The sequence below is a fragment of the Ranitomeya imitator genome, chromosome 1 (assembly GCF_032444005.1).
Source record: "Ranitomeya imitator isolate aRanImi1 chromosome 1, aRanImi1.pri, whole genome shotgun sequence".
NCBI classification, from domain to species: Eukaryota; Metazoa; Chordata; class Amphibia; order Anura; family Dendrobatidae; genus Ranitomeya; species Ranitomeya imitator.
Window position 1 is genome coordinate 1218968249 of NC_091282.1, and position 26168 is coordinate 1218994416.

At 45.2% G+C, this 26168-nt stretch overlaps 1 protein-coding gene across 1 annotated transcript in view; it reads left to right on the top strand.

Annotated features, from left to right (window-relative positions):
• Positions 1 to 3076: 3076 nt before the first annotated feature.
• The window catches only part of LOC138657336 (uncharacterized), an 80461-nt gene continuing 57369 nt past the window's right edge, over positions 3077 to 26168 (top strand). Inside the window, exons 1-2 of the mRNA XM_069745073.1 lie at positions 3077 to 3212; positions 21852 to 22003. Coding sequence (XP_069601174.1) covers positions 21997 to 22003 — 7 coding nt within the window. The 5' untranslated portion in view covers positions 3077 to 3212; positions 21852 to 21996. The remainder of the gene's footprint in view (positions 3213 to 21851; positions 22004 to 26168) is intronic.

The window sequence follows — 26168 nt, forward strand, 5'->3', positions numbered from 1 at the left end:
GAGCAAACTCATCTTCAACTGTTTTATGTGTCCCAAACTCCGAGGCATGTTCCAAAATCCAAAGATGGCCAATCTGCAACACAACAGACTTAGTACTGAACCCCCTTCACTAACGTCGGACTAGACGTATTCGGTCCTTGGTCTGTGGCTACACGATGCACTAGAAAGATCCATACTGAAGCAAAGTGTTGGGCAGTTCTATTCAACTGTCTGTCCATCAGAGCTGTTCATATCGAAGTAATCGAATCTCTGGACACTTTGAGTTTTATAAATGCACTTCGACGCTTCATCGCAATCAGAGGCCCTGTGAAGCATATTTGTTCTGACCGAGGTACGAATTTCATCGTCGCGGCAAGAGAACTCCAAATCCCTTCCAATTCAGACACTGCTAATGTTGAAAGGTACCTAGGTGGGCAAAGCTGTACCTGGACATGGGAGGTGCCTGGGAAAGAATGATAGGGATAGCACGTAAAATACTAGACTCTATCTTCTTACAAGCAAACACCAGACTCACACACGAAAGATTAACTACGTTCTTGGCTGAGGTCTCAGCTATCATTAATGCCCGGCCGCTAACAGCGCTTTCCAGCCATTCTGGAGACCCAACAGTCCTTACTCCTGCAATACTACTCACGCAGAAAACCTTTTTCCCGAGAGCTCCACTCGGAGAATTCAATGACAAAGACCTCTACAGGCGACAATAAAGGCAAGTGCAAAACTTGTACAATGTCTTTTGGAACAGATGGAGAAGGCAGTATCTCTCTACTCTGCAAATCAGGACAAAGTGGCAGAAAGACCGCCCAAACATCCAACCTGGGGATGTTGTTCTCGTCAAAGACAGTCAGACGCATCGAAACGAGTGGCCACTCGGCCTAGTCACCAAGCCCTTTCCCAGCAAGGATGGGAAGGTGTGCAAAGTAGAAGTCAGAGTGTGCAAGCTTGGGGAGAACAAACTGTTCCTCAGGCCAGTTACTGAACTTGTATTGTTATTTTCCCCAAAAGAACCAAATAGTGGCATCCGTTGATGCCAAGCGGGGAGTGTTCTGCCCATTAATGTGCAGCAATTCACAATTCAGTACCAGTTGTCACCATTAGAGGTCATTAGGTACACATTTATCCTGTTCCTGTATTCAGGAGCTTATCGCTTTAAGCCTGTGTTCTGACTAGAACCGCACCCCGGGTTTCCCAGGCAAGAGTAGCTATTTTCCCCCAGACCTTGAGTCTTACACACATGTTCCTGGCTCTCTCTTCCTGCAGATCATTGCTCTTGATAAGCGGATTCCGGTGAGGCACAAGTGTACTGACATGTGTATCTTGTGTTAGAGCAGTTATGCAGCCATTGTGTAGCAGAGTGTGTAGTTAGGCATGCTGTGCTTTGTTTCATATTGCTGTTTTTCTGTATGTCTTCAAAGGGAGATTCATAGTTAAAATTTTTACCACTGTGAATCAACTATACTCTCCTGAAATTCATCTCATCTATGTGATCTAATCTCACCCTAACCAGGTGAGCAAATTTGGTGTATATTCTCCTCTGTGTAAAGTGGATAAGACCCTATTGCGCTCTTTGTCTCCCCATTGTTTTGCAAATGTTTCTCTGTATGCAGATAGATGTTTGCCTGTATAAAGTAATACAATGCTGACAGCCTGAACTTGCCCTAAGATAGCCATGATAACTGTGTATCTGTCTTATCCTGTGTTCAGTGTTAGCTCTCTAGTCTCTGTTATTCATGCTATTGCATCCTGTAACAAGCTGTAATGGGCCAAGTACTGGGGCGCTGTTATTTCCTTTTTAGTCTTTTCCTGATCATCCATTATATCCCATATCTCACAATATCATCTGCTATTGTTGTTCATCGTTCACCATCTCAATAACTATAGACTTAAGAACCTATGCAGTCTGTTTACTGAGGAAATGGATGAAGGTTTAGCCGTATGCTAGAATCCACACAGCATCATACGTGGAGGAAGGCAGAACAGAGGGAACACACAATTCCATTGCATTACTTCCGGACCATAGAACATAATGGAGTAGGCCGGCTCATGCGCAAAACTGATTTTATGCTTTGCCCATAAAAAGGCAAAGCATACTATGCACGTGCAAGCGAACATTTGAATACGCACGCACGGTAACTCTACTTGAACGCAGGAATTACCCGAAAGAAATGAGTAGAGCAAGCCAGGAGGGGGGGAGAGACTGACCATAAGCCCCACCCATTGGACCAGACCGAGCAGATTTGCATACACTGCGGGAAGATTATAAACAGTATTTATGGATCAAAGGTGGGGAGTCGAGGGGTATCAAAAGTACTGGTATGATGCATAGATGACACTAAATTGAATGATATTTTTACATGATATCCCAAAAAAGTGGTGACAGATTCCCTTTAAGGAAGTCCATAGCAAAGTGCTTGAGTGCATGTAAACATTTACCAACCGTACAAGTATAATAAAATGCTTATCTGAACATAATTACCTCAATGGGGAAACCACAATAGACCTGCCTTCCACCCCAATGCACGTTTCAATGAATTCTTCTTCCGCCCCCGGAGACCTGCTTCTGTCTCTCCCTTCTGATACTTCTTCTATGGACTGATACTGACCTACTGGCGCTCCTTTGACTCTGTGTTTGGAATTTCCCTTTGTACTACACTACTCTCTGGTATCTACCCGGCTTGTCTGACCATTCTGCTGCCACCTGGTGGTAGCCTCACTGCAGTCCTGCTGGTCTGCTATGAGCAGGATTTCAGCTCTCTCTCTACTCTGCTGCCATCTAGTGGAGTCTGCAATTACCTGCAGAGCTGCAGCGTGACACTGAGTATTCCTAACTGTTGTTAATAGTGGATTCTGCTGCCTTGCTGCTATAAACCATCTAGGGGGCACGGTCCGTAACACCAATGTAATATATCCCGGCTCATAAACATGTGCTAACATTGCAGTTCTTTGTTTTCCCATCTTTCACGTTATCAATATTCATGTTTTTGAAATAAGTCAACAGTTTTAGCAATACAACAATTGTGACCATGCATTATCATTGGTTGTGCATATACATTGATGGGGTGTAGATCGTTACCATGATTGGATGCTGACATACGGTGTGTGGCATAATACAGGTATGAAATGAGCTGCACTTCTGCTTGTGCCGTCTGCTCTCCGACATCACAAGAATATATTCACAAGAGAAGACTAAATCTACAGAATCCAAGCTCATAAAGGTCAGTGGTCCTGTAATCCCGGGAAGGTCTCCTCCAACTGACATTTCCTTTATATATGTTTTCCCCGTGTTCATGTGGGATTTCTCTGGATAATCCGGTTTCCTTTCACAATCCAAAGTCTGATAGGGAATGTAGTTGTGAACTCCAATGGGATCAGCGATCTGCTCCCTGCACTCATTCTGCATTTTCTACTTAAGAGGCTGATAGCGTGTGGTGCCATTGTTCGTGGAACTAAAACTCCCAGCATAGTCTGATGATCTGTCAGTTTATACTTCAAATTCACATTTGTGATACTTGTCACCCACAATTGATAAGTAGTTGCAACGAGTTACGTTTTTGGGGTTCACGTATTGTTAAATTGCATATCGATATGATATTCCATAAACGGAACACTGTGAGTGACAGCTCAGCCGCCATAGTTGTTCTGGAGTATGATGGACTGTCATTTGTGTGAGTGACAGTCCAGTTATCCAATCTGATCCTGGGGCATGCTGGGTTGTGACCATTTTGGCTGACAGCCCTGCAGCTCAACCTGGTTCAGTCTGCGGTCATCTCCCGAGGTGCCTCTCATTCTTTATCATTTGCAAGGTATTTAGCTGGCTTGCCTTAGTAGTCAGTGTCAGTCATAGCCTTGCTAACTTAGGGGTGTTTGCTTAGCCCTTTGTCTCTTTCCTCTTGTTGCTGGACCGGGGATTTGTCTTAGCTATTCTTGTAGATTATCCCTCCTGCATTGATTCTCTCAGACTTCAGGTATCTGACCCCGGACTTGGTCTCTGACTATTTGTTTGTTTTACTCCTTGTCTTAATGTACCCTTTTGGCTTTTGATCCCAGTCTGTTTCCTGATTACTCCTTTGTCTCACCCCTCTGTACTGCGAGCCCTCCTGGTATCTGGCCTCGGACCTCCTGACCACCCTATCTCATGGCTAGTCCATGAGTAGTGACTCAGCGACACGTAACAGACACAAGTCGTGGCCACAATTGTAGAGAAGCATGTAGCTTCATTCTGACAATAAAATAACGGATGTGAATCATCACCAATGTGAATGAAGCCTACACAGATGCAATGCTTATCACTGTATATAAATACAAGGTAAATGTATATAAAATGAACTTACTGTTACACTAAATCTTAGGCTTTTGTGAAAATGAATGTGCCGTATTATACATCAGAATTGTGAAGGTCAGATACTGGGCTATAGATACTATCAGTGTTTCATTTCTGCTCTTTGTCCTGATGGCGCTATTTATGCAATATTTAGATATTCACATTTATAATAAGCAGTATGTTTTCATCTTATTTGTATGTTTAGTATTTCATTAGTATTTGTAATCGATATTTTACGCTAATAGTAACGTGGTGAGCAAGGCAGAGCTGCTTAGTTACGCATCCTGATCGTGGGCGCAGACACCTGAGAGCCGTGGAGTGTCGCTAACACGAAGGTTTCACCCTCAATCCTCTGCACTATGAGTAAAGAGACACTTTGCCGTGAATCTCTCCCTCATTCCTCTGCTGCATATCCACGCTATGACACAGTAGATCCAAGGATCTACTGGCGGGAGCTGGAAGCCTCTTTTTTGCCACTATATTTCCAGTCTTATTTGAGTCAATTTATGCGCTAATAACTTGTAAATGCTTCTACTTATCCACGTGATTCGCAGATTCTACTTTCATGACACATTGTACTTTATGTTTGAAATATATTTAGGTAGATACATTTGATTTAGTTTGTATGAAAAATAAAGACATTTACAGAAAATGTAGAAAAAATATAGTTTTCAAGAGTTTTACCTTTTTATCCTTAGAACTGATTATCTCACATTGTAGTAAATAATTGACATTTACTATTTGTCCACTTTATATTGTATCATATTTTTAACTATAGTTTTTTTTAGCAAAAATAAAGCACCAAACATGGCAGAAATCTTCACAACTATCTCCAGAATTAAAGGAAACCATTTAGAAATATATTTTGCAGATATTCCATCTTAATGCTTTTGTATCACAGGGGGTCTTAACAGAAAAACAGGACTCCATAGTTACTACCCAGATTTAACCCTGTGAGATATTTTCCCCTCATTCATCTTGTCCACCCCCTTTTTCTATATGGAGCTTAAGTTGTTTCTTGTTCAGCTATTCATCTATGTTTCCTCCTTTGGAACTAACTTATTTCTACTTTTCATATTTTTTATTTTTTTTACTGATATTTCAGGAAGAAATAAAGAAACTAAAAAGGAAATGTCTATTTTAGACAAGGAGAGGGAAGGAGAAGAGGCAGTACAAGGATGGCCAGAGTATGGTAGAGAGCGAAGAGAGACGAAGATGGAGACCAGACACAGACGAGTTTGAAAAGGGAAAATGGAGTGGGACAAGATGAAGAAAAAGAGGGCAGGTGGAGGCGAGAGAGTAGTATGAGTGAGAGAATTAAAGCGGAAGGATAGAGGAAGAGGGGGAAGACTGAGAGCTGAAGCAAGAAAGGAGTGTAGCATAGGAGAGACGAGGGAATGGAGAGGAGATCTGACGAAGGAAGGAAAGAGAGAAAGAAAAAGAGGAGAGGAAGAGTAGGCAGGAGAGAGAAAGTAAAGCAGGAGAGGCGAAGAGTTAGGGCTCAAGCATCAGAGGAAATCAATTCGATCTCATACCGCAATGCACGGACAGGCAGCAGCTCCCCCGACCCCAGTGTGACAGCCGTATAGAAATATATTTAGCTGACATTTCGGGTCGGGAGAGCCTCAGCCAGTCTATAGATTGCAGTCCCAGATCACACCGATTTACACGGATGTCTGCTTGAGCCCTTTGGAAATGGAGAGGGAAGGAAAGGAGTAAAGGAAGGTGTCACGATAATGTAAAAAATGTCATATTGTGAGTTTTGTTTCAAAAGGTTACATGGCTTTCCACACACACACACTGCAGATTCAACCCCCCTTTCTCCCCCCCTACATTCGCTCATACAAAGACAAAGCCCTATGGCAGACACTCTGTGCAACTTGATGCCAATGTGTGAGCAGTTTATGGCTTTTACCTGCAGCAGACAAATCCCCCTAAAACTACTCATTCCCTCCTCCCAACAAATACCAGCCCAAACTGGTATAGCCCCTTCCAAACTGCATGAGATCCTTTGTTCTATTAACGTGATATATATGGGCACCGATCCAGGCTAGGGATATAAGAATTAAATATTCCGGATGTCCATCGATAGATCTATCACTCACTGAAGGAGCTAGAAGCTAAATGCAATGAGTGCAAAGCGTGGATTTCTCCTTAAGCGGTTCATGTAAGTACGCCATATTTACACTTTAAAGAATCGCCCCGACGTGGTGCACCTCGGGAACCTGGTGTATTTCATATACGAGATTCATACAGCGTTATATGCGTAAAAATAGTTTTCATATTCTAAGAAAAGGGGAGGTGTCAGCCTCTAAGTTTTGTCACCACAGGGGGAGTGCCTGAGTTTTGGGCTAGGAATAACTTAATGAGACAGCATTCTAGCAGTGTCTTTTGTCCAGGGTCCAGCTGCTATACAGAGGGGTGCCATGCATCTGGATATATGCTCACCCCCCAGCACACGGCCAGTCAAGATGATACAATGACATAGCGACCTGTAAGTGTTCTTTTCAATTTTAATCCCATTTTTGTAATTTGTACTGTACATATGATATTGTCCCCTTTATAATATCTTTGTATACTTTGTAAACACTGCCTACCTTTTTTTGGAGTAAAATATAAAATTACTAGCTTGTCTCTCCATGCTCTAAACTAACTGTTGCATCCTCTGAAGTGAATTATGCTACTGATTTGGGTTGGCTCCGGACCTGTTAATCCTAAGAGAATCGGAGCTGGTGGCAGTATACTTTGTTCTGTGCGCTTGGGAGGCTTTGTAGTGATGGCGGCTTTGATAATTATTGTTCACTCCTGAGTGGGAGTAGTTATATCGCTCTCGCTGCAGTGTGCCCCATAGCCAGCACATAGAGGCAGCCTTTCTTGTGAATAATTACCCTAGGTGCAGTACTCTGACTGACCTGAGGTTAAGGGGGCGCCAGAGAGCTGCAAGTTCCAAACCAGAACTGGGAAGTGGGATATAGATAAATCTCCTTCAGAAGGAATCAGGGGCAACCAAACAACCCTGGTTTGTGACAAATTGGTGTGAGTGGTGGGGATGATAAAGGTATATTCCTTGTGAACCGTGACATATTGGTGGGATCCCTGACACAGCCGGTGGGATCCATGACATATTGGTGGCAGCACGGTGGGATCCATGACAGAAGGGATAAAGAGGAATGTCAGCGAAGTGAGGAGGAGTGGTGAGAGGGAGGAGAAAAGGAGGAAGAGGAAATCGGGTAAAGGAGGAGGAGTGGACTAATAAAGGAAGAACATAAAAAAAGCAAGAGGTAGGAGGGAGGCAGGCAAAGTTTTTTATACAAATGTATAAATGGTTGTTTATGTTTGTTTTATTAATAAAATGGCCGCTGTGGCCAAATTATCCAATGAAATAATTGTCATGTCTTAATTGAGGGGAAGAAACATTTCTTGGGGTGAATGTGGTCGGGGGTAAGCACTATGCGGTACAGTATCTCGAAGGTCCAATCTTGGGATACACAGTCAAGCGGGGGGGGCTGTAGGAACGCAGTTAATCGAAAGCTCCCCATGACTGCGTTGCCAAGGGAACTTTGGGAGCATTGTTTGAAATGAGGCAGGAACAGTCGGGATTGGTTTAAAGGATGGGGGGGAAAAGGGGTGGTCCGTAATTTGTAGGGCGGGTTCGTAGAGAAAGTGCGGAAAGGGGGCCATTACCTTGTAGGCAACGAAGCTGTGAAGCCCACCCACCCACCCTTGTTTTTTGGTTCTTGCTTTGGGTGTTTTTGTCGGGCTTGGGGGGGAGTAGTAAGTAATTCAGAGTTAAATTAGTCTTTTTCGTAGGGGTTCGAGTCATACTGTCGTCACAGTGGCTGGTTGGCGGGTGGTGGGGTTCTTGGAGTTGGTGTTTTATGGGGCGGATCTGGCTTTGGTTTATTGGCTCTAGACGGGGATTTTACCTCGTGAGCTTTGGGGTTGGTTTGCCCGGTAAACGGGTTACATGGTGCCCTCGAGCTGGTGGTTACGGCTGAGGGTAAAGAAGGTTTTCGCTTAAAAAAGTTGGTTTGGGCTTTTGCCTATTGGGTGCCAGATTTATTAGCTCCAAGAATCCTCCCCTCAGTTTTTTATACAAATGTATAAATGTTGTTTATGTTTGTTTTATTAATAAAATGGCCGCTGTGGCCAAATTATCCAAAGAAATAATTGTCATGTCTTAATTGAGGGGAAGAAACATTTCTCGGGGTGAATGTGGTCAGGGGTAAGCACTATGCGGTATCTCGAAGGTCCAATCTTGGGATACGCAGTCATGTGATGTGGAGACATGTGACGCTCTATCACCACTGTGGATGTGATGTGGGGACTAGGATTGAGCGAAACGGGTCGTTCATTTTCAAAAGTCGCCGACTTTTGGCAAAGTCGGGTTTCATGAAACCCGATCCGACCCCTGTGCGGGGTCGGCCATGCGGTACGCGACTTTCGCGCCAAAGTCGCGTTTCAATGACGCGAAAAGCGCCATTTCTCAGCCAATGAAGGTAAACGCAGAGTGTGGGCAGCGTGATGACATAGGTCCTGGTCCCCACCATCTTAGAGAAGGGCATTGCAGTGATTGGCTTGCTGTCTGCGACGTCACAGGGGCTATAAAGGGGAGTTCCCGCCGACCGCCATGTTACTGCTGCTGATCTGAGCTTAGGGAGAGGTTGCTGCCGCTTCGTCAGAAGCAGGGATAGCGTTAGGCAGGGTCCATTAACCACCAAACCGCTTGTGCTGTAGCGATTTGCACTGTCCAACACCACCTTCGGTGTGCAGGGACAGTGGAAGCTACATTTTTTTTTTCCCCCTCAGCGCTGTAGCTCATTGGGCTGCCCTAGAAGGCTCCCTGATAGCTGCATTGCTGTGTGTACGCCGCTGTGCAAACCAACTGCTTTTTTCAAAGCACAAATCCTCTTGTTCCTTCCTTTCTGCACAGCTATCTTTTTGGTTTGTACACACTTTTTATTTAATTTGTGCATCAGTCCACTCCTTATTGCTGCCTGCCATACCTGGCTGAGATTACTGCAGGGAGATAGTAATTGAAGGACAGTCCCTGTTTTTTTTTTTTTTTTTTGTGGGAGATTAAGATTGGCATTTCTGCTAGAGTGCCATCCCTGTCTGTGTCATCTCTCACTCAGTGGGCCATAGAAAGCCTATTTATTTTTTTGCTTGATTTGGGTTCTAAAATCTACCTGAAAAAATCAATAAATCAATCAGTGGGAGATAAATATTGGCCTCAGGGCTTGTGTGCCACTCCTGACTCCTGTGTGCATCATCACTCACTCAGTGGGTCATAGAAAGCCCTTTTTTTTTTTTTTTGCTTTATTTGGGTTCTAAATTCTACCTGAAAAAATCAATAAATCAATCAGTGGGAGATTAATATTGGCCTTTGGGCTTGTGTGCCAGTCCTAAGCGTGCCATCTCTCTCTCTCAGATAGTGGGCCATAGAAAGCCTATTTATTATTTTTTTATTGGGTTTATAAATTTTCCCTGGAACAAAAAAAAAAAATGGGAGATTAATATTGGCCTCTGGGCTTGTGTGCCAGTCCTGAGCGTGCCATCTCTCTCACAAATAGTGGGCCATAGAAAGCCTATTTATTTTTTTTTTTTTGGTTTTATAAATTCTCCCTGAAAAAAAAAAGGGAGATTAATATTGGCCTTTGGGCTTGTGTGCCAGTCCTAAGCGTGCCATCTCTCTCTCTCAGATAGTGGGCCATAGAAAGCCTATTTATTTATTTTTTTATTGGGTTTATAAATTTTCCCTGAAAAAAAATAAAAAGTGGGAGATTAATATTGGCCTCTGGGCTTTTGTGCCAGTCCTGAGCGTGCCATCTCTCTCACAAATAGTGGGCCATAGAAAGCCTATTTATGTTTTTGGTTGATTTGGGTTCTAAATTCTACCTGAAAAAATCACTACATCAATCAGTGGGAGATAAATATTGGCCTCTGGGCTTGTGTGCCACTCCTGACTCCTGTGTGCGTCATCTCTCACTCAGTGGGCCATAGAAAGCCTTTTTTTGTTTTATTTGTTTTCTAAATTCTCCCTGAAAAAATCATTTTATTTTATTTGGTTTCTAAATTCTTCCTGAAAAAATCATTTTATTCTATTATTTTTTTTTCCTAAAGTCTCCCTGAAAAAAACAAAAAAAAAACAAATCAGTGGGAGATTAATATTGCCCTTTCTGCTTGTGTGCCAGTCTTGACTCCTGGGTGTGCCATCTCTCTCTCTCTCTCCAATTGTGGGCCATAGAAAGCCTATTATTTTTTTTAGCTTGATTTGGGTTCCAAAATCTACCTGAAAAAATCACTACATCAATCAGTGGGAGATAAATATTGGCCTCTGGGCTTGTGTGCCACTCCTGACTCCTGTGTGCGTCATCTCTCACTCAGTGGGCCATAGAAAGCCTTTTTTTGTTTTATTTGTTTTCTAAATTCTCCCTGAAAAAATCATTTTATTTTATTTAGTTTCTAAATTCTTCCTGAAAAAATCATTTTATTCTATTATTTTTTTTTCCTAAAGTCTCCCTGAAAAAACAAAAAAACAAAAAAACAAATCAGTGGGAGATTAATATTGCCCTTTCTGCTTGTGTGCCAGTCTTGACTCCTGGGTGTGCCATCTCTCTCTCTCTCTCCAATTGTGGGCCATAGAAAGCCTATTATTTTTTTAGCTTGATTTGGGTTCCAAAATCTACCTGAAAAAATCACTACATCAATCAGTGGGAGATAAATATTGGCCTCTGGGCTTGTGTGCCACTCCTGACTCCTGTGTGCGTCATCTCTCACTCAGTGGGCCATAGAAAGCCTTTTTTTTATGTTATTTGTTTTCTAAATTCTCCCTGAAAAAATCATTTTATTTTATTTGGTTTCTAAATTCTTCCTGAAAAAATCATTTTATTCTATTATTTTTTTTTCCTAAAGTCTCCCTGAAAAAAAAAAAAAAAAACAAATCAGTGGGAGATTAATATTGCCCTTTCTGCTTGTGTGCCAGTCTTGACTCCTGGGTGTGCCATCTCTCTCTCTCTCTCCAATTGTGGGCCATAGAAAGCCTATTATTATTTTAGCTTGATTTGGGTTCCAAAATCTACCTGAAAAAATCACTACATCAATCAGTGGGAGATAAATATTGGCCTCTAGGCTTGTGTGCCACTCCTGACTCCTGTGTGCGTCATCTCTCACTCAGTGGGCCATAGAAAGCCTTTTTTTGTTTTATTTGTTTTCTAAATTCTCCCTGAAAAAATCATTTTATTTTATTTGGTTTCTAAATTCTTCCTGAAAAAATCATTTTATTCTATTATTTTTTTTTCCTAAAGTCTACCTGACGAAAAAAAAAAAAAAAACAAATCAGTGGGAGATTAATATTGCCCTTTCTGCTTGTGTGCCAGTCTTGACTCCTGGGTGTGCCATCTCTCTCTCTCTCTCCAATTGTGGGCCATAGAAAGCCTATTATTTTTTTTAGCTTGATTTGGGTTCCAAAATCTACCTGAAAAAATCACTACATCAATCAGTGGGAGATAAATATTGGCCTCTGGGCTTGTGTGCCACTCCTGACTCCTGTGTGCGTCATCTCTCACTCAGTGGGCCATAGAAAGCCTTTTTTTGTTTTCTTTGTTTTCTAAATTCTCCCTGAAAAAATCAGTTTATTTTATTTGGTTTCTAAATTCTTCCTGAAAAAATCATTTTATTCTATTATTTTTTTTTCCTAAAGTCTCCCTGAAAAAAAAAAAAAAACAAATCAGTGGGAGATTAATATTTACATTTGTGCTTCAGTGACAGTCCTGCGTGTGTGGCATCTCTCTCTTTTGTTGCCACCAACAACAGAGTGTGTAACATTGTGCCTGATTTTCGTTGTGGTCTCACTCACCTGTAAAGGGGTAGCTAAATCATACTGAAGTTATAGCTCACCGTGTACGTTGTTTGACAGCAACAAATACCGTTAGTTTGTTTACATTTTTAAAACAATGAGGAAGTCTGGTGGAAGAGGTCGTGGCCGGGGGCGTTCATTGTCAGCTGGTAATGAGGGTAGTGGTAGTGGTGGAGCATCAGCTGGTCGTGGGAAAAAAAATATTGCACCTAAGTCTGGAGCTGTGGAGCCAGGTTCGTCGTCTGGCTACACAAGGCCTCGAACGCTCCCTTTTCTGGGAGTAGGAAAACCGCTTTTAAAGCCGGAGCAGCAAGAGCAAGTTTTGGCTTATCTTGCTGACTCAGCCTCTAGCTCTTTTGCCTCCTCTCGTGAAACTGGTAAAAGTAAAAGCAGCGCGTCGTTAGTGGATGTTCACGGTCAGGGACAAGTCGCTTCCTTGTCCTCTTCAGCAAAAACAACAACAGAGAAGAATGCAGCAGGCGACACAACGGGTTACTCCATGGAGCTCTTTACACATACCGTCCCTGGCTTAGAAAGTGAAGCAGTTAACAGTCCATGCCCATTACAAGTTGAATCTGACATGGAGTGCACTGATGCACAGCCACAGCCAGACTACTATGCTGGTCCTTTGACTCAGACCACAACATTGCCCTCGCAGGGTAATGATCAAGAATCAGACCCTGATGAGACTATGTTGCCCCATCACGAACGCTATACCACCGACCGACACGGTGACACAGACGAAGTTGCACACGAGCTACAAGAAGAGGTAATAGATGACCCAGTTCTTGACCCCGATTGGCAGCCATTGGGGGAACAGGGTGCAGGCGGCAGCAGTTCTGAAGCGGAGGAGGAGGGGCCGCAGCAGGCATCAACATCGCAACAGGTTCCATCTGCCGGGCCCGTATCTTGCCCAAAACGCGTGGCAAAGCCAAAACCTGTTGGAGGACAGCGTGGCGATCGGGTTAAAGCTCAGTCTGCAATGCCTGAAAAGGTATCCGATGCTAGAAAGAGTGCAGTCTGGCATTTTTTTAAACAACATCCAATTGATCAGCGCAAAGTCATCTGTCAAAAATGTTCAACTACCTTAAGCAGAGGGCAGAATCTGAAATGTCTCAATACAAGTTGCATGCATAGACATTTAACCACCATGCATTTGCAAGCCTGGACTAACTACCAAACGTCCCTTAAGGTTGTAGCACCCTCGGCCAATGAAGCTAGTCAGCAACGCAACATCCCTTCCGGCAGTGTAGGGCCACCATTTTCCGCACCACCTGCAGTATCTGTGCAGGTTTCTTTGCCAGGCCAAAGCAGTCAGGGTCAGGGAATCACCAGTTTCGTAGTAGGAAACACTGCATCTAGGGCACCGGCGGCAACAATACCATCTCCCACCGTCTCTCAGTCTGCCATGTCCACCGGCACCCCCGCTAGTTCCACGATCTCCAGCTCTCCAGTCCAGCTCACCCTACATGAGACTATGGTTAGAAAAAGGAAGTACTTAGCCTCGCATCCGCGTACACAGGGTTTGAACGCCCACATAGCTAGACTAATCTCGTTAGAGATGATGCCCTACCGGTTAGTTGAAAGCGAAGCTTTCAAATCCCTGATGGACTATGCTGTACCACGCTACGAGCTACCCAGTCGACACTTTTTTTCCAGAAAAGCCATCCCAGCCCTCCACCAGCATGTTAAAGAGCGCATCGTCCATGCACTCAGGCAATCTGTGAGCACAAAGGTGCACCTGACAACAGATGCATGGACCAGTAGGCATGGCCAGGGACGTTACGTGTCCATCACGGCACACTGGGTGAATGTTGTGGATGCAGGGTCCACAGGGGACAGCAAGTTTGGGACAGTTCTGCCTAGCCCACGGTCTAGGAAACAGTTGGCTGTAGCCGTTCGCACCCCCTCCTCCTCCTCTTCGTCCTCCTGCAGAAGCGAGAGCTCGTCCACAGACCGCAGTCGCACAACCACTCCATCCGCAGCTGCCACTGTTGCACACCAGGTCTCCCATTATGGGGCAGCTACTGGCAAACGTCAGCAGGCTGTATTGGCTATGAAGTGTTTGGGCGACAACAGACACACCGCGGAAGTTCTGTCCGAGTTCTTGCAGAAAGAAACGCAGTCGTGGCTGGGCACTGTAGATCTTGAGGCAGGCAAGGTAGTGAGTGATAACGGAAGGAATTTCATGGCTGCCATCTCCCTTTCCCAACTGAAACACATTCCTTGCCTGGCTCACACCTTAAACCTGGTGGTGCAGTGCTTCCTGAAAAGTTATCCGGGGTTATCCGACCTGCTCCTCAAAGTGCGTGGACTTTGCTCACATATCCGCCGTTCGCCCGTACACTCCAGCCGTATGCAGACCTATCAGCGTTCTTTGAACCTTCCCCAGCATCGCCTAATCATAGACGTTGCAACAAGGTGGAACTCAACACTGCACATGCTTCAGAGACTGTGCGAACAGAGGCGGGCTGTTATGTTTTTCTGGGAGGATACACATACACGGGCAGGCAGTAGGATGGCAGACATGGAGTTGTCAGGTGTGCAGTGGTCGAAGATTCAAGACATGTGTCAAGTCCTTCAGTGTTTTGAGGAATGCACACGGCTGGTTAGTGCAGACAACGCCATAATAAGCATGAGCATCCCCCTAATGCGTCTGCTGATGCAAAGTTTGACGCACATAAAGGATCAGGCGTCTGCAGCTGAGGAAGAGGAAAGCCTTGATGACAGTCAGCCATTGTCTGGCCAGGGCAGTGTACAGGACGCGTTAGCGGGCGAAGAGGAGGAGGAGGACGAGGAGGATGATGGGGATGATTATATTTTTAATGAGGAAGCTTTTCCGGGGCCACTGGAAATTGGTGGCGCGGCAAGGCCGGGTTCTGGTTTTTGGAGGGACACAAGTGACGTGGATTTGCCTGAAACTGCCCCTCAACCAAGCACAACCGCAGATTTGAGAACTGGAACTTTGGCCCACATGGCGGATTATGCCTTACGTATCCTCAAAAGGGACACACGCATAACTAAAATGATGAACGATGACGATTACTGGTTGGCCTGCCTCCTTGATCCTCGCTATAAAGGCAAATTGCAAAATATAATGCCACATGAGAACTTGGAACTAATATTAGCAACCAAACAATCAACTCTTGTTGACCGTTTGCTTCTGGCATTCCCTGCACACAGCGCCCGTGATCGTTCTCACACGAGCTGCAGGGGCCAGCAGACCAGAGGAGTTAGAGGGGCAGAAATCAGAAGTGGCGTTGGCCAGAGGGGTTTTCTGACCAGGTTGTGGAGTGATTTTGCTATGACCGCAGACAGGACAGGTACTGCCGCATCAATTCAAAGTGACAGGAGACAACATTTGTCCATTATGGTTACAAACTATTTTTCATCCCTTATCGATGTTCTCCCTCAACCGTCATTCCCATTTGATTACTGGGCATCAAAATTAGACACCTGGCCAGAATTGGCAGAATATGCATTGCAGGAGCTTGCTTGCCCGGCAGCTAGTGTCCTATCAGAAAGAGTATTCAGTGCTGCAGGTTCAATACTAACCGAAAAAAGGACTCGTCTGGCTACCCAAAATGTAGATGATCTAACCTTCATTAAAATGAACCACAACTGGATTTCAAAATCTTTTGCCCCACCTTGCCCGGCTGACACCTAGCTTTCCTATGAAAAGGTCTTGCCTGTGGACTATTCTGAATGCCTTTTCCAATCTCGTAATTTTCTGCACCTGATTGTCCAGCATACGACATGTTTACACCTCACTAAATGGCCAAACTCCCCACACGGGGCCGTGGTATCGACACTTGGCGACAGCACCCGTGAGAGTGCTGTTTGTCTGAAGAGGTGGGTGTGCCCGCTTTTGGTCGACGGCACTGCCACTGGGTCCCTCCTAGTACAATAAAGTGTCTCTGGCGGTGGTGGTGCGCACCCAACGTCAGACACACCGTTGTAATATGAGGGGCCCTGGGCCTGTACCGCCGGCCACAAGACAGTTCCCCCCCCCCAGCTCAAACAGTGCTCTACCACTTGCAAAATTATCTCACAGCTCCACCAATGTTTAGTCTATGCGCTGACATCCTTCAATGCCTGCCACTGACAATACCATTGTATTGACATTTTTGTTATGTTAGGCCTTCGAAGCCTGTCTGCGGTCACTCCTTCCACTATGCCTCCACTGACCACACCACTGCTGCCCGTGTACCCCTGGAACCAATTTAAAATTGCCTACAGCCATGTGTTATTATTTTAGGCCTTCGATGCCTGTCTGCGGTCACTCCTTACAATATGCCTCCACTGACCACACCACTGCTGCCCGTGTACCCCTGGAACCAATTTAAAATTGCCTACAGCCAGCCCAATTTTTTTATTTTAGGCCTTCGATGCCTGTCTGCGGTCCGTTCTTTCTACTACTACTACACTGACCAGGCCACTGCTGCCCGTGTTCCCCTGGAACCAATTTAAAATTGCCAACAGCAATGTGCTATTATTGTTAGGCCTTCGATGCCTGTCTGCGGTCACTCCTTCCACTAGGCCTCCACTGACCACACCACTGCTGCCCGTGTACCCCTGGAACCAATTTAAAATTGCCTACAGCCAGCCCAATTTTTTTATTTTAGGCCTTCGATGCCTGTCTGCGGTCACTCCTTCCACTAGGCCTCCACTGACCACACCACTGCTGCCCGTGTACCCCTGGAACCAATTTTACAGTGTCTACAGCCTAATTTTGTTATGTTAGGCCTACTACGCCTGTCTGCGGTCCCTCCTTCCAATACTCGTCCACTGACCACACCACTGCTGCCCGTGGACCCCTGGAACCTATTTTTAATTGCATAGAGCATCCTTTTTTTAATAGTAGGCGTACAAAGTCTGTCTGCGGTCCACTATTGAAATTGTCCTCCACTGCCCAGAGCACTGCTGCTTGTGTACCCCTGTAACTTTTTTAAGCTGCAGTGAGCCACATTTTTGGGTTAAGTCCTACTACCTGTGTCTGTCTGCGCCACTCAATTCAGCTGTGTTCCTTTGAAAAAAGCTGAGCGTCAATAGTCTTGTTTTCAGCCTCTAGGAATTTTAAAACTGCATTGGGGGTACAACTTTGGTAGGGCCTACTAACGGTGTCTGCCTACCCAAGGTGTGCCCCAGGTTTCCTCGCCATTGCTTCGATCTTAATGCTCTCGTTTAGTAGTTGTTGGAAACTACACTGCATTAGGCCTACAAATTGGGTATGGGGTGTAGAGAGATGGTGTGTTCCACTCCAAGGTGTTCTCCAGGTTGCCTTTCCTGAGCTTCGATCTTCCGGCTCTCGTTTAGTAGTTGTTGGAAACTACGCTGCATTAGGCCTACAAATTGGGTATGGGGTGTAGAGAGATGGTGTGTTCCACTCCAAGGTGTTCCCCAGGTTTCGTCCACATTGCTTCGGTCTTCCGACTCTCGTTTAGTAGTTGTAGAAAACTACACTGCATTAGGCCTACAAATTGGGTATGGGGTGTAGAGAGATGGTGTGTTCCACTCCAAGGTGTTCTCCAGGTTGCCTTTCCTGAGCTTCGATCTTCCGGCTCTCGTTTAGTAGTTGTTGGAAACTACGCTGCATTAGGCCTACAAATTGGGTATGGGGTGTAGAGAGATGGTGTGTTCCACTCCAAGGTGTTCCCCAGGTTTCCTCTCCATTGCTTCGGTCTTCCGACTCTCGTTTAGTAGTTGTAGAAAACTACACTGCATTAGGCCTACAAATTGGGTATGGGGTGTAGAGAGATGGTGTGTTCCACTCCAAGGTGTTCCCCAGGTTTCGTCTACATTGCTTCGGTCTTCCGGCTCTCGTTTAGTAGTTGTTGGAAACTACACTGCATTAGGCCTACAAATTGGGTATGGGGTGTAGAGAGATGGTGTGTTCCACTCCAAGGTGTTCTCCAGGTTGCCTTTCCTGAGCTTCGATCTTCCGGCTCTCGTTTAGTAGTTGTTGGAAACTACGCTGCATTAGGCCTACAAATTGGGTATGGGGTGTAGAGAGATGGTGTGTTCCACTCCAAGGTGTTCCCCAGGTTTCCTCTCCATTGCTTCGGTCTTCCGACTCTCGTTTAGTAGTTGTAGAAAACTACACTGCATTAGGCCTACAAATTGGGTATGGGGTGTAGAGAGATGGTGTGTTCCACTCCAAGGTGTTCCCCAGGTTTCGTCTACATTGCTTCGGTCTTCCGGCTCTCGTTTAGTAGTTGTTGGAAACTACACTGCATTAGGCCTACAAATTGGGTATGGGGTGTAGAGAGATGGTGTGTTCCACTCCAAGGTGTTCTCCAGATTGCCTTTCCTGAGCTTCGATCTTCCGGCTCTCGTTTAGTAGTTCTTGGAAACTACACTGCATTAGGCCTACAAATTGGGTATGGGGTGTAGAGAGATGGTGTGTTCCACTCCAAGGTGTTCTCCAGGTTGCCTTTCCTGAGCTTCGATCTTCCGGCTCTCGTTTAGTAGTTCTTGGAAACTACACTGCATTAGGCCTACAAATTGGGTATGGGGTGTAGAGAGATGGTGTGTTCCACTCCAAGGTGTTCTCCAGGTTGCCTTTCCTGAGCTTCGATCTTCCGGCTCTCGTTTAGTAGTTCTTGGAAACTACACTGCATTAGGCCTACAAATTGGGTATGGGGTGTAGAGAGATGGTGTGTTCCACTCCAAGGTGTTCTCCAGGTTGCCTTTCCTGAGCTTCGATCTTCCGGCTCTCGTTTAGTAGTTGTTGGAAACTACGCTGCATTAGGCCTACAAATTGGGTATGGGGTGTAGAGAGATGGTGTGTTCCACTCCAAGGTGTTCCCCAGGTTTCGTCCACATTGCTTCGGTCTTCCGACTCTCGTTTAGTAGTTGTAGAAAACTACACTGCATTAGGCCTACAAATTGGGTATGGGGTGTAGAGAGATGGTGTGTTCCACTCCAAGGTGTTCTCCAGGTTGCCTTTCCTGAGCTTCGATCTTCCGGCTCTCGTTTAGTAGTTGTTGGAAACTACGCTGCATTAGGCCTACAAATTGGGTATGGGGTGTAGAGAGATGGTGTGTTCCACTCCAAGGTGTTCCCCAGGTTTCCTCTCCATTGCTTCGGTCTTCCGACTCTCGTTTAGTAGTTGTAGAAAACTACACTGCATTAGGCCTACAAATTGGGTATGGGGTGTAGAGAGATGGTGTGTTCCACTCCAAGGTGTTCCCCAGGTTTCGTCTACATTGCTTCGGTCTTCCGGCTCTCGTTTAGTAGTTGTTGGAAACTACACTGCATTAGGCCTACAAATTGGGTATGGGGTGTAGAGAGATGGTGTGTTCCACTCCAAGGTGTTCCCCAGGTTTCCTCGCCAATGCTTCGATCTTCATGCTCTCGTTTAGTAGTTGTTGGAAACTACACTGCATTAGGCCTACAAATTGGGTATGGGGTGTAGAGAGATGGTGTGTTCCACTCCAAGGTGTTCTCCAGATTGCCTTTCCTGAGCTTCGATCTTCCGGCTCTCGTTTAGTAGTTCTTGGAAACTACACTGCATTAGGCCTACAAATTGGGTATGGGGTGTAGAGAGATGGTGTGTTCCACTCCAAGGTGTTCTCCAGGTTGCCTTTCCTGAGCTTCGATCTTCCGGCTCTCGTTTAGTAGTTCTTGGAAACTACACTGCATTAGGCCTACAAATTGGGTATGGGGTGTAGAGAGATGGTGTGTTCCACTCCAAGGTGTTCTCCAGGTTGCCTTTCCTGAGCTTCGATCTTCCGGCTCTCGTTTAGTAGTTCTTGGAAACTACACTGCATTAGGCCTACAAATTGGGTATGGGGTGTAGAGAGATGGTGTGTTCCACTCCAAGGTGTTCTCCAGGTTGACTTTCCTGAGCTTCGATCTTCCGGCTCTCGTTTAGTAGTTGTTGGAAACTACGCTGCATTAGGCCTACAAATTGGGTATGGGGTGTAGAGAGATGGTGTGTTACACTCCAAGGTGTTCTCCAGGTTGCCTTTCCTGAACTTCTATCTTCAGGCTCTCATTAAATTGTGGTTAAACGGAACAACTGCATTTGGCGTACTAGTTGGTTTGGGACCTACTATCGGTGTCTGCCACTCCTTGCTGTTCTCCTGGTTTCCTGTCCTGAAATTCCATTTTCAGGCTCTCGTTAAGTAGTTGTTAATGCTAGACTGCATTTGGCCTACTAGTTGGGTTGGGGCCTACTATCGGTGTCTGCCACTCCTTGCTGTTCTCCTCCACTGAACAAAGCTGTGCCGCCTGTTTACTACGGTTGCCAATTTTGAACTGCATTTCGACTACTTACTGATTTGGGCCTACTCTCTGTGTCAGCCTCTCATTCCAGTTGTCCTCCACTGCAATGCTCCCTGGTTAGTCCTGTGTTACCAATTTTGAACTGCATTTAGCCAACTTTATTCTTTGGGCCTATATCTGTGTTTCCTCCTCATTCTGCCCATTGCCCAGCCAGTGATAGATGAGTCTGCTGGTACATTGACCCATAACGTAAAATTCCCCGTGCACGCTACACAGCAACATTGTGACCCTGCTGAAAGTCAGGTTGCTCTTCCCGCATACCATACCACCTTACACGGGGACAAAGAGGAAGGTGCAGATGAAAGTGCAGGTTCCTTCATCAGGTGGGGGGAGGAATACTAGTTGGCGACGTCACTGGCACAGGGCCTCTCATAGTACGCAAAAGTGTTGCTGCCGATGGGAGGCGCCCCCGCCGTGCAAACACACCGCTGTACTTTGAGGGGCCCTGTGCCTGTGCCAATGCCAACGAGTGGGCCCCTCCTGCTTGCTCAGGATCACAGCACTTCCAAAGTTGAAAAACTTACCTCTCCCTGCTCCACTGCCGTGACGTGGTCCAGATTTACTGGGCCCACTAATTACTTGAACCAGCCCTACCCCCCACAACTTTAGCCAAATGACCCCCAATTTCAAATGCCTTCCAATTATTATAAGGTAAATTACGATTGACAAGCTTCTTTAACAAGAATGGATGTTTTTGCCATTAAAATGGGCAGTGTAGGTGTTTTCCTGGCCTCAACTCACTGCCGACTATGCTCCCCCATTGACTTGCATTGGGTTTCGTGTTTCGGGCGATACCCGACTTTTCGCGATAATCGGCCGATTCCACTTGACTCGACTTCTAAGATAGTCGGGTTTCACGAAACACGGCTCGACTCTAAAAAGGTCAAGGTCGCTCAACCCTAGTGGGGACATGTGAAGCTCTGTCACCACTGTGGATGTGATGCACCCACTGGAAGGCCCGTGCACCCTCTAGAAGCCCCGTGCCCCCTCTAGAAGCCCGGTCCACCCTCTAGAAGGCCCGTCGACCCTCTAGATGGCCCGTCCACCTTCTAGAAGCCCCGTCCACCCTCTAGAAGCCCTGTGCACCCTCTAGAAGGCCCATCCACCCTCTCGAAGCACCACCCACCCCATCCATCTGTTTCCAGGCCCATAACTGAGGCAGAATCTGACGTGACACCACCGTAAGGCCGCAGATTCTCAGCCAGAGACCATGTGACCATTAGCACAGCTCGGGTACTGCATGATGTGACAAAGTATTTAGTGAGAAGCTAATCTGTGGGAGTTATGGCAGATGGACGGGGGTTGAAAAGTCTTGGCCAACCACTTTACTGTAGAAGAAGATATGAAGCCTTCATGATCTCTTAATTATAATTGTTTTCATTACAGACACGTTCTCGCACTTCCCATCTGCAACATCCAAAATAATCAACTTCAGCTCCAGCCGTGATATTGGACTGATATAGAAGAGTTTGAGAAGACGAGACCAAGTATTCTCCACGTAAACCACAAGAAAGCATCAACACAAAGCAAAATGTCTGGTGAGAATTTTATTTATTTATTTTTGACTTCTTGTTATACCGGACATCTAAAAAACAAAGGAAACAATAATATAGAAATGTTCTAGGAATCTTTGTGATTGCAGGAAGCTCATGGAAATGCCCATTGTCATGTAGACCACAATCAAACTGCTGCGATAGAAACGTCAAATTGTGTGAAATCCATCGAGCCCATCAATATTACATCAGTGGGGGTCTCACGTCTGTCACCCCCCCATCATTTAAAAAATTATAGTAACAAACCTCGTTTTCAGTTGTTTTTGAGTCTGTACTATAGTGATACAATGTAACTGGAGCGTTTTATCAGAATGTTCTGGATGTTCTGTGCCACAACTGATCTGTGCTCTCGTTCTCCCTCAGTGCTTCTGGTTCCTTAAGGAAACTCATTTTAAAAGACAAAAACATGTTAGGAAGATAAATAGGACGATTGCCATCATGCTTAAGGCTGGTTTCACATTTGCGTTTAAAAACGCAGCGTTTTAAACGCAAACGCATTTGGTGAAAAAACGCATGTAAACGCATCTAAAAACGCTGCGTTTTTTTGACGCATGCGTTTTTGCATGTTTTAATGCAAAAGCGGCGTTTTGACGCGTTTACATGCGTTTTTTCATGCATTTGCGTTTTTTAAACGCATGATGAGAAGTGTGTGACAGCTGCCAATCATCAAAATCAACAAGAAAATCTACTATAAACAGAAATATCTAGGGTTAGGGTTTGGATCCCTAGTAACCCTAGGGATCCTAACCCTAACCCTAAGGGATCCTAGCCCTAACCCTATCCCTAACCCTAAGGGATCCTAACCCTAACCCTAAGGGATCCTAACCCTAACCCTACCCCTAACCCTAAGGGATCCTAACCCTAACCCTAAGGGATCCTAAACCTAACCCTAAGGGATCCTAAACCTAACCCTAACCCTTAGGGTTAGGGTTAGGTTTAGGATCCCTTAGGGTTAGGTTTAGGATCCCTTAGGGTTAGGGTTAGGGTTGAGGGTTTGGTTATCAGTGTGTATTCTTGTGTTTTTCTATTAAAAAGCATGCATTTAAAAACGCATGCAAATGCATGTGCTTAAAAACGCAAGCATTTCCATAGACAGCAATACGTTTTTTTGCGGCAAAAAAAGCCGCTAAAAATTACTACATGTTGCATTTCTGCAACAAAACGCATGCATAGAAAAGATGCATGCGGTGGCAAAACGTATGCAAAAAACGCATGCGTTTTTAATGTTAAGTATAGGAAAAAAACGCATGCTTTTTTTGTGCCAAAACGCAGCAGCAAAAAACGCAAATGTGAATCCAGCCTAATAGATGCCACGTTATGTTGTTGGAGGTGATGATTTTATGATTCCAGACGCATTGTACAGCGGTATGTAAAAGTTTGGGCACCCATGGTCAAAATTACTGTTATTGTGAACAATTAAGAAAGTTGAAGATGAAATGATCTCTAAGAGGCCTAAAATTGCAGATGACACATTTTCTTTGTATTTTAGGCAAACAAAAACATATTTTCATCTTTTACATTTTAAAAATTACAAAAAAGAAAATGGGATGATGCACAAGTTTGTGGTTAGTACTTAGTATCACCGGCTTTTGCAAGTATCACAGCTTGTAAGCCCTCTGTGTAGCCAGACAAGAGTCTTTCTCTTCTTTGAGGGATTTTCCTCCATTCTTTCATGAAAAATTCCTGCGGTCCTGTGAGATTCCTGGGGCGTCTTACATCCTCTGCTATTTTGAGGTCTCGCCACAGATTATCAATGATGTTCAAATCAGAGGACTGTGACGGCCATTGTAAAACCTTCAGCTTGTGAGGTCATAAGTCGTCCACTAGGGCAATGGGGATACTCGGTACTGGGTCCGGTCGCACTTAAAGGGGATGTCACGGTGGCTGTGACCCGGTCCGTGGCACTGGGCACTCAATCAAAAGGGGCAAGTCTTTTAAGGGGCTTTGTAATAAGGTTTTTATGTGTATTTGTGCCACCTGTGGTTCTCGGTCAGAGGGGACCGACGCTGCTTAAAGGGGTCCTCTAGGGTGATGTTACTGCAGCATAGATGGTGATGCTTCCCACAGGTGTAGCGGGGTTCCCAGTGTAGTGGGCAAGGATGATGTGTGTTGTGAATTCTGTGGCTGAATTCACTCCTGTGGTCACAAGTGGTACTGCAGCTTCTGAGCTTCCTCCCTCAGGTGTTCTGGTGAGCTCGTTGGCTGCTTTGTTATTTAACTCCACCTGATTCTGTCTTCCTTGCTCCTTGTCAATGTTCCAGTGTTGGACCTGAGCTTCTGGATCTTTCCTGTGGCCTGCTGCTCTGCTTAGATAAGTGCTTCTTTGCTTTTGTTGCTACTTTTTCTGTCCAGCTTGTCTATTCGTTTTTGCTGGAAGCTCTGAGACGCAAAGGGTGCACCACCGTGCCGTTAGTTCGGCACGGTGGGTCTTTTTGCCCCCTTTGCGTGGTTTTTTGCTTTAGGGTTTTTTGTAGACTGCAAAGTTCTCTTTGCTATCCTCGCTCTATCTAGAATATCGGGCCTCACTTTGCTGAATCTATTTCATTCCTACGTTTGTCTTTTCATCTTGCTAACAGTCATTATATGTGGGGGGCTGCCTTTTCCTTTGGGGTATTTCTCTGAGGCAAGTCAGGCTTGTTTTTCTATCTTCAGGCTAGTCAGCTCCTCAGGCTGTGCCGAGTTGCATAGGTAGTGACAGGCGCAATCCACAGCTGCCTTTAGTTGTGTTTAGGATAGGTTCAGGTATTGCGGTCTACAGAGATTCCACGTCTCAGAGCTCGTTCTATTGTTTTTGGGTTATTGTCAGATCACTGTATGTGCTCTGATTGCTGGCACACTGTGTCACTGGATTGCCTACATAACAGTACAAGGAGCCTACCTAATGATTCTCAATAGAGGGAAAAAAGAAGTTCTGACATCATTTTTTTTTCTCAGCTCTGTGTTCAGTCTTTTTTTCCCCCTAGACATTTGGGTGTTTCAGGACACAGGTGTGGACATGGATATTCAGGGTCTGTGCTCTTCAATGGATAATCTCGTTACAAATGTACAAAGGATTCAAGATACTATTGATCAGAAATCTATGTTAGAACCAAGAATTCCTATTCCTGATTTGTTTTTTGGTGACAGAACTAAGTTTCTTAATTTCAAAAATAATTGTAAGCTATTTCTGGCCTTGAAACCTCATTCTTCTGGTAATCCTATTCAACAGGTTTTGATTATTATTTCTTTTTTGCGCGGCGACCCTCAGGACTGGGCATTTTCTCTTGCGCCAGGAGACCCTGCATTGAGTAATGTCAATGCGTTTTTCCTGGCGCTCGGATTGCTTTACGATGAGCCTAATTCAGTGGATCAGGCTGAGAAAAATTTGCTGGCTTTGTGCCAGGGTCAGGATGATATAGAAGTATATTGTCAGAAATTTAGGAAGTGGTCCGTACTCACTCTGTGGAATGAATCTGCGCTGGCAGCTTTGTTCAGAAAGGGTCTCTCTGAGGCTCTTAAGGATGTCATGGTGGGTTTTCCTATGCCTGCTGGTTTGAATGAGTCTATGTCTTTGGCCATTCAGATCGGTCGACACTTGCGCGAGTGTAAATCTGTGCACCATTTGGCGGTATTGTCTAAGATTAAACCTGAGCCTATGCAGTGCGATAGGACTATGACCAGAGTTGAACGGCAAGAACACAGACGTCTGAATGGTCTGTGTTTCTACTGTGGTGATTCCACTCATGCTATCTCTGATTGTCCTAAGCGCACTAAGCGGTTCGATAGGTCTGCCGTCATTGGTACTGTACAATCCAAATTCCTTCTGTCCATTACCTTGATATGCTCTTTGTCATCGTATTCTGTCATGGCATTTGTGGATTCAGGCGCTGCCCTGAATCTGATGGATTTGGATTATGCTAAACGTTGTGGGTTTTTCTTGGAGCCTTTGCGGTGTCCTATTCCGTTGAGAGGAATTGATGCTACACCTTTGGCCAAGAATAAACCTCAGTACTGGACCCAGCTGACCATGTGCATGGCTCCTGCACATCAGGAAGTTATTCGCTTTCTGGTGCTACATAATCTGCATGATGTGGTCGTGTTTGGGTTGCCATGGCTGCAAACCCATAATCCAGTATTGGATTGGAACTTTATGTCGGTATCCAGCTGGGGT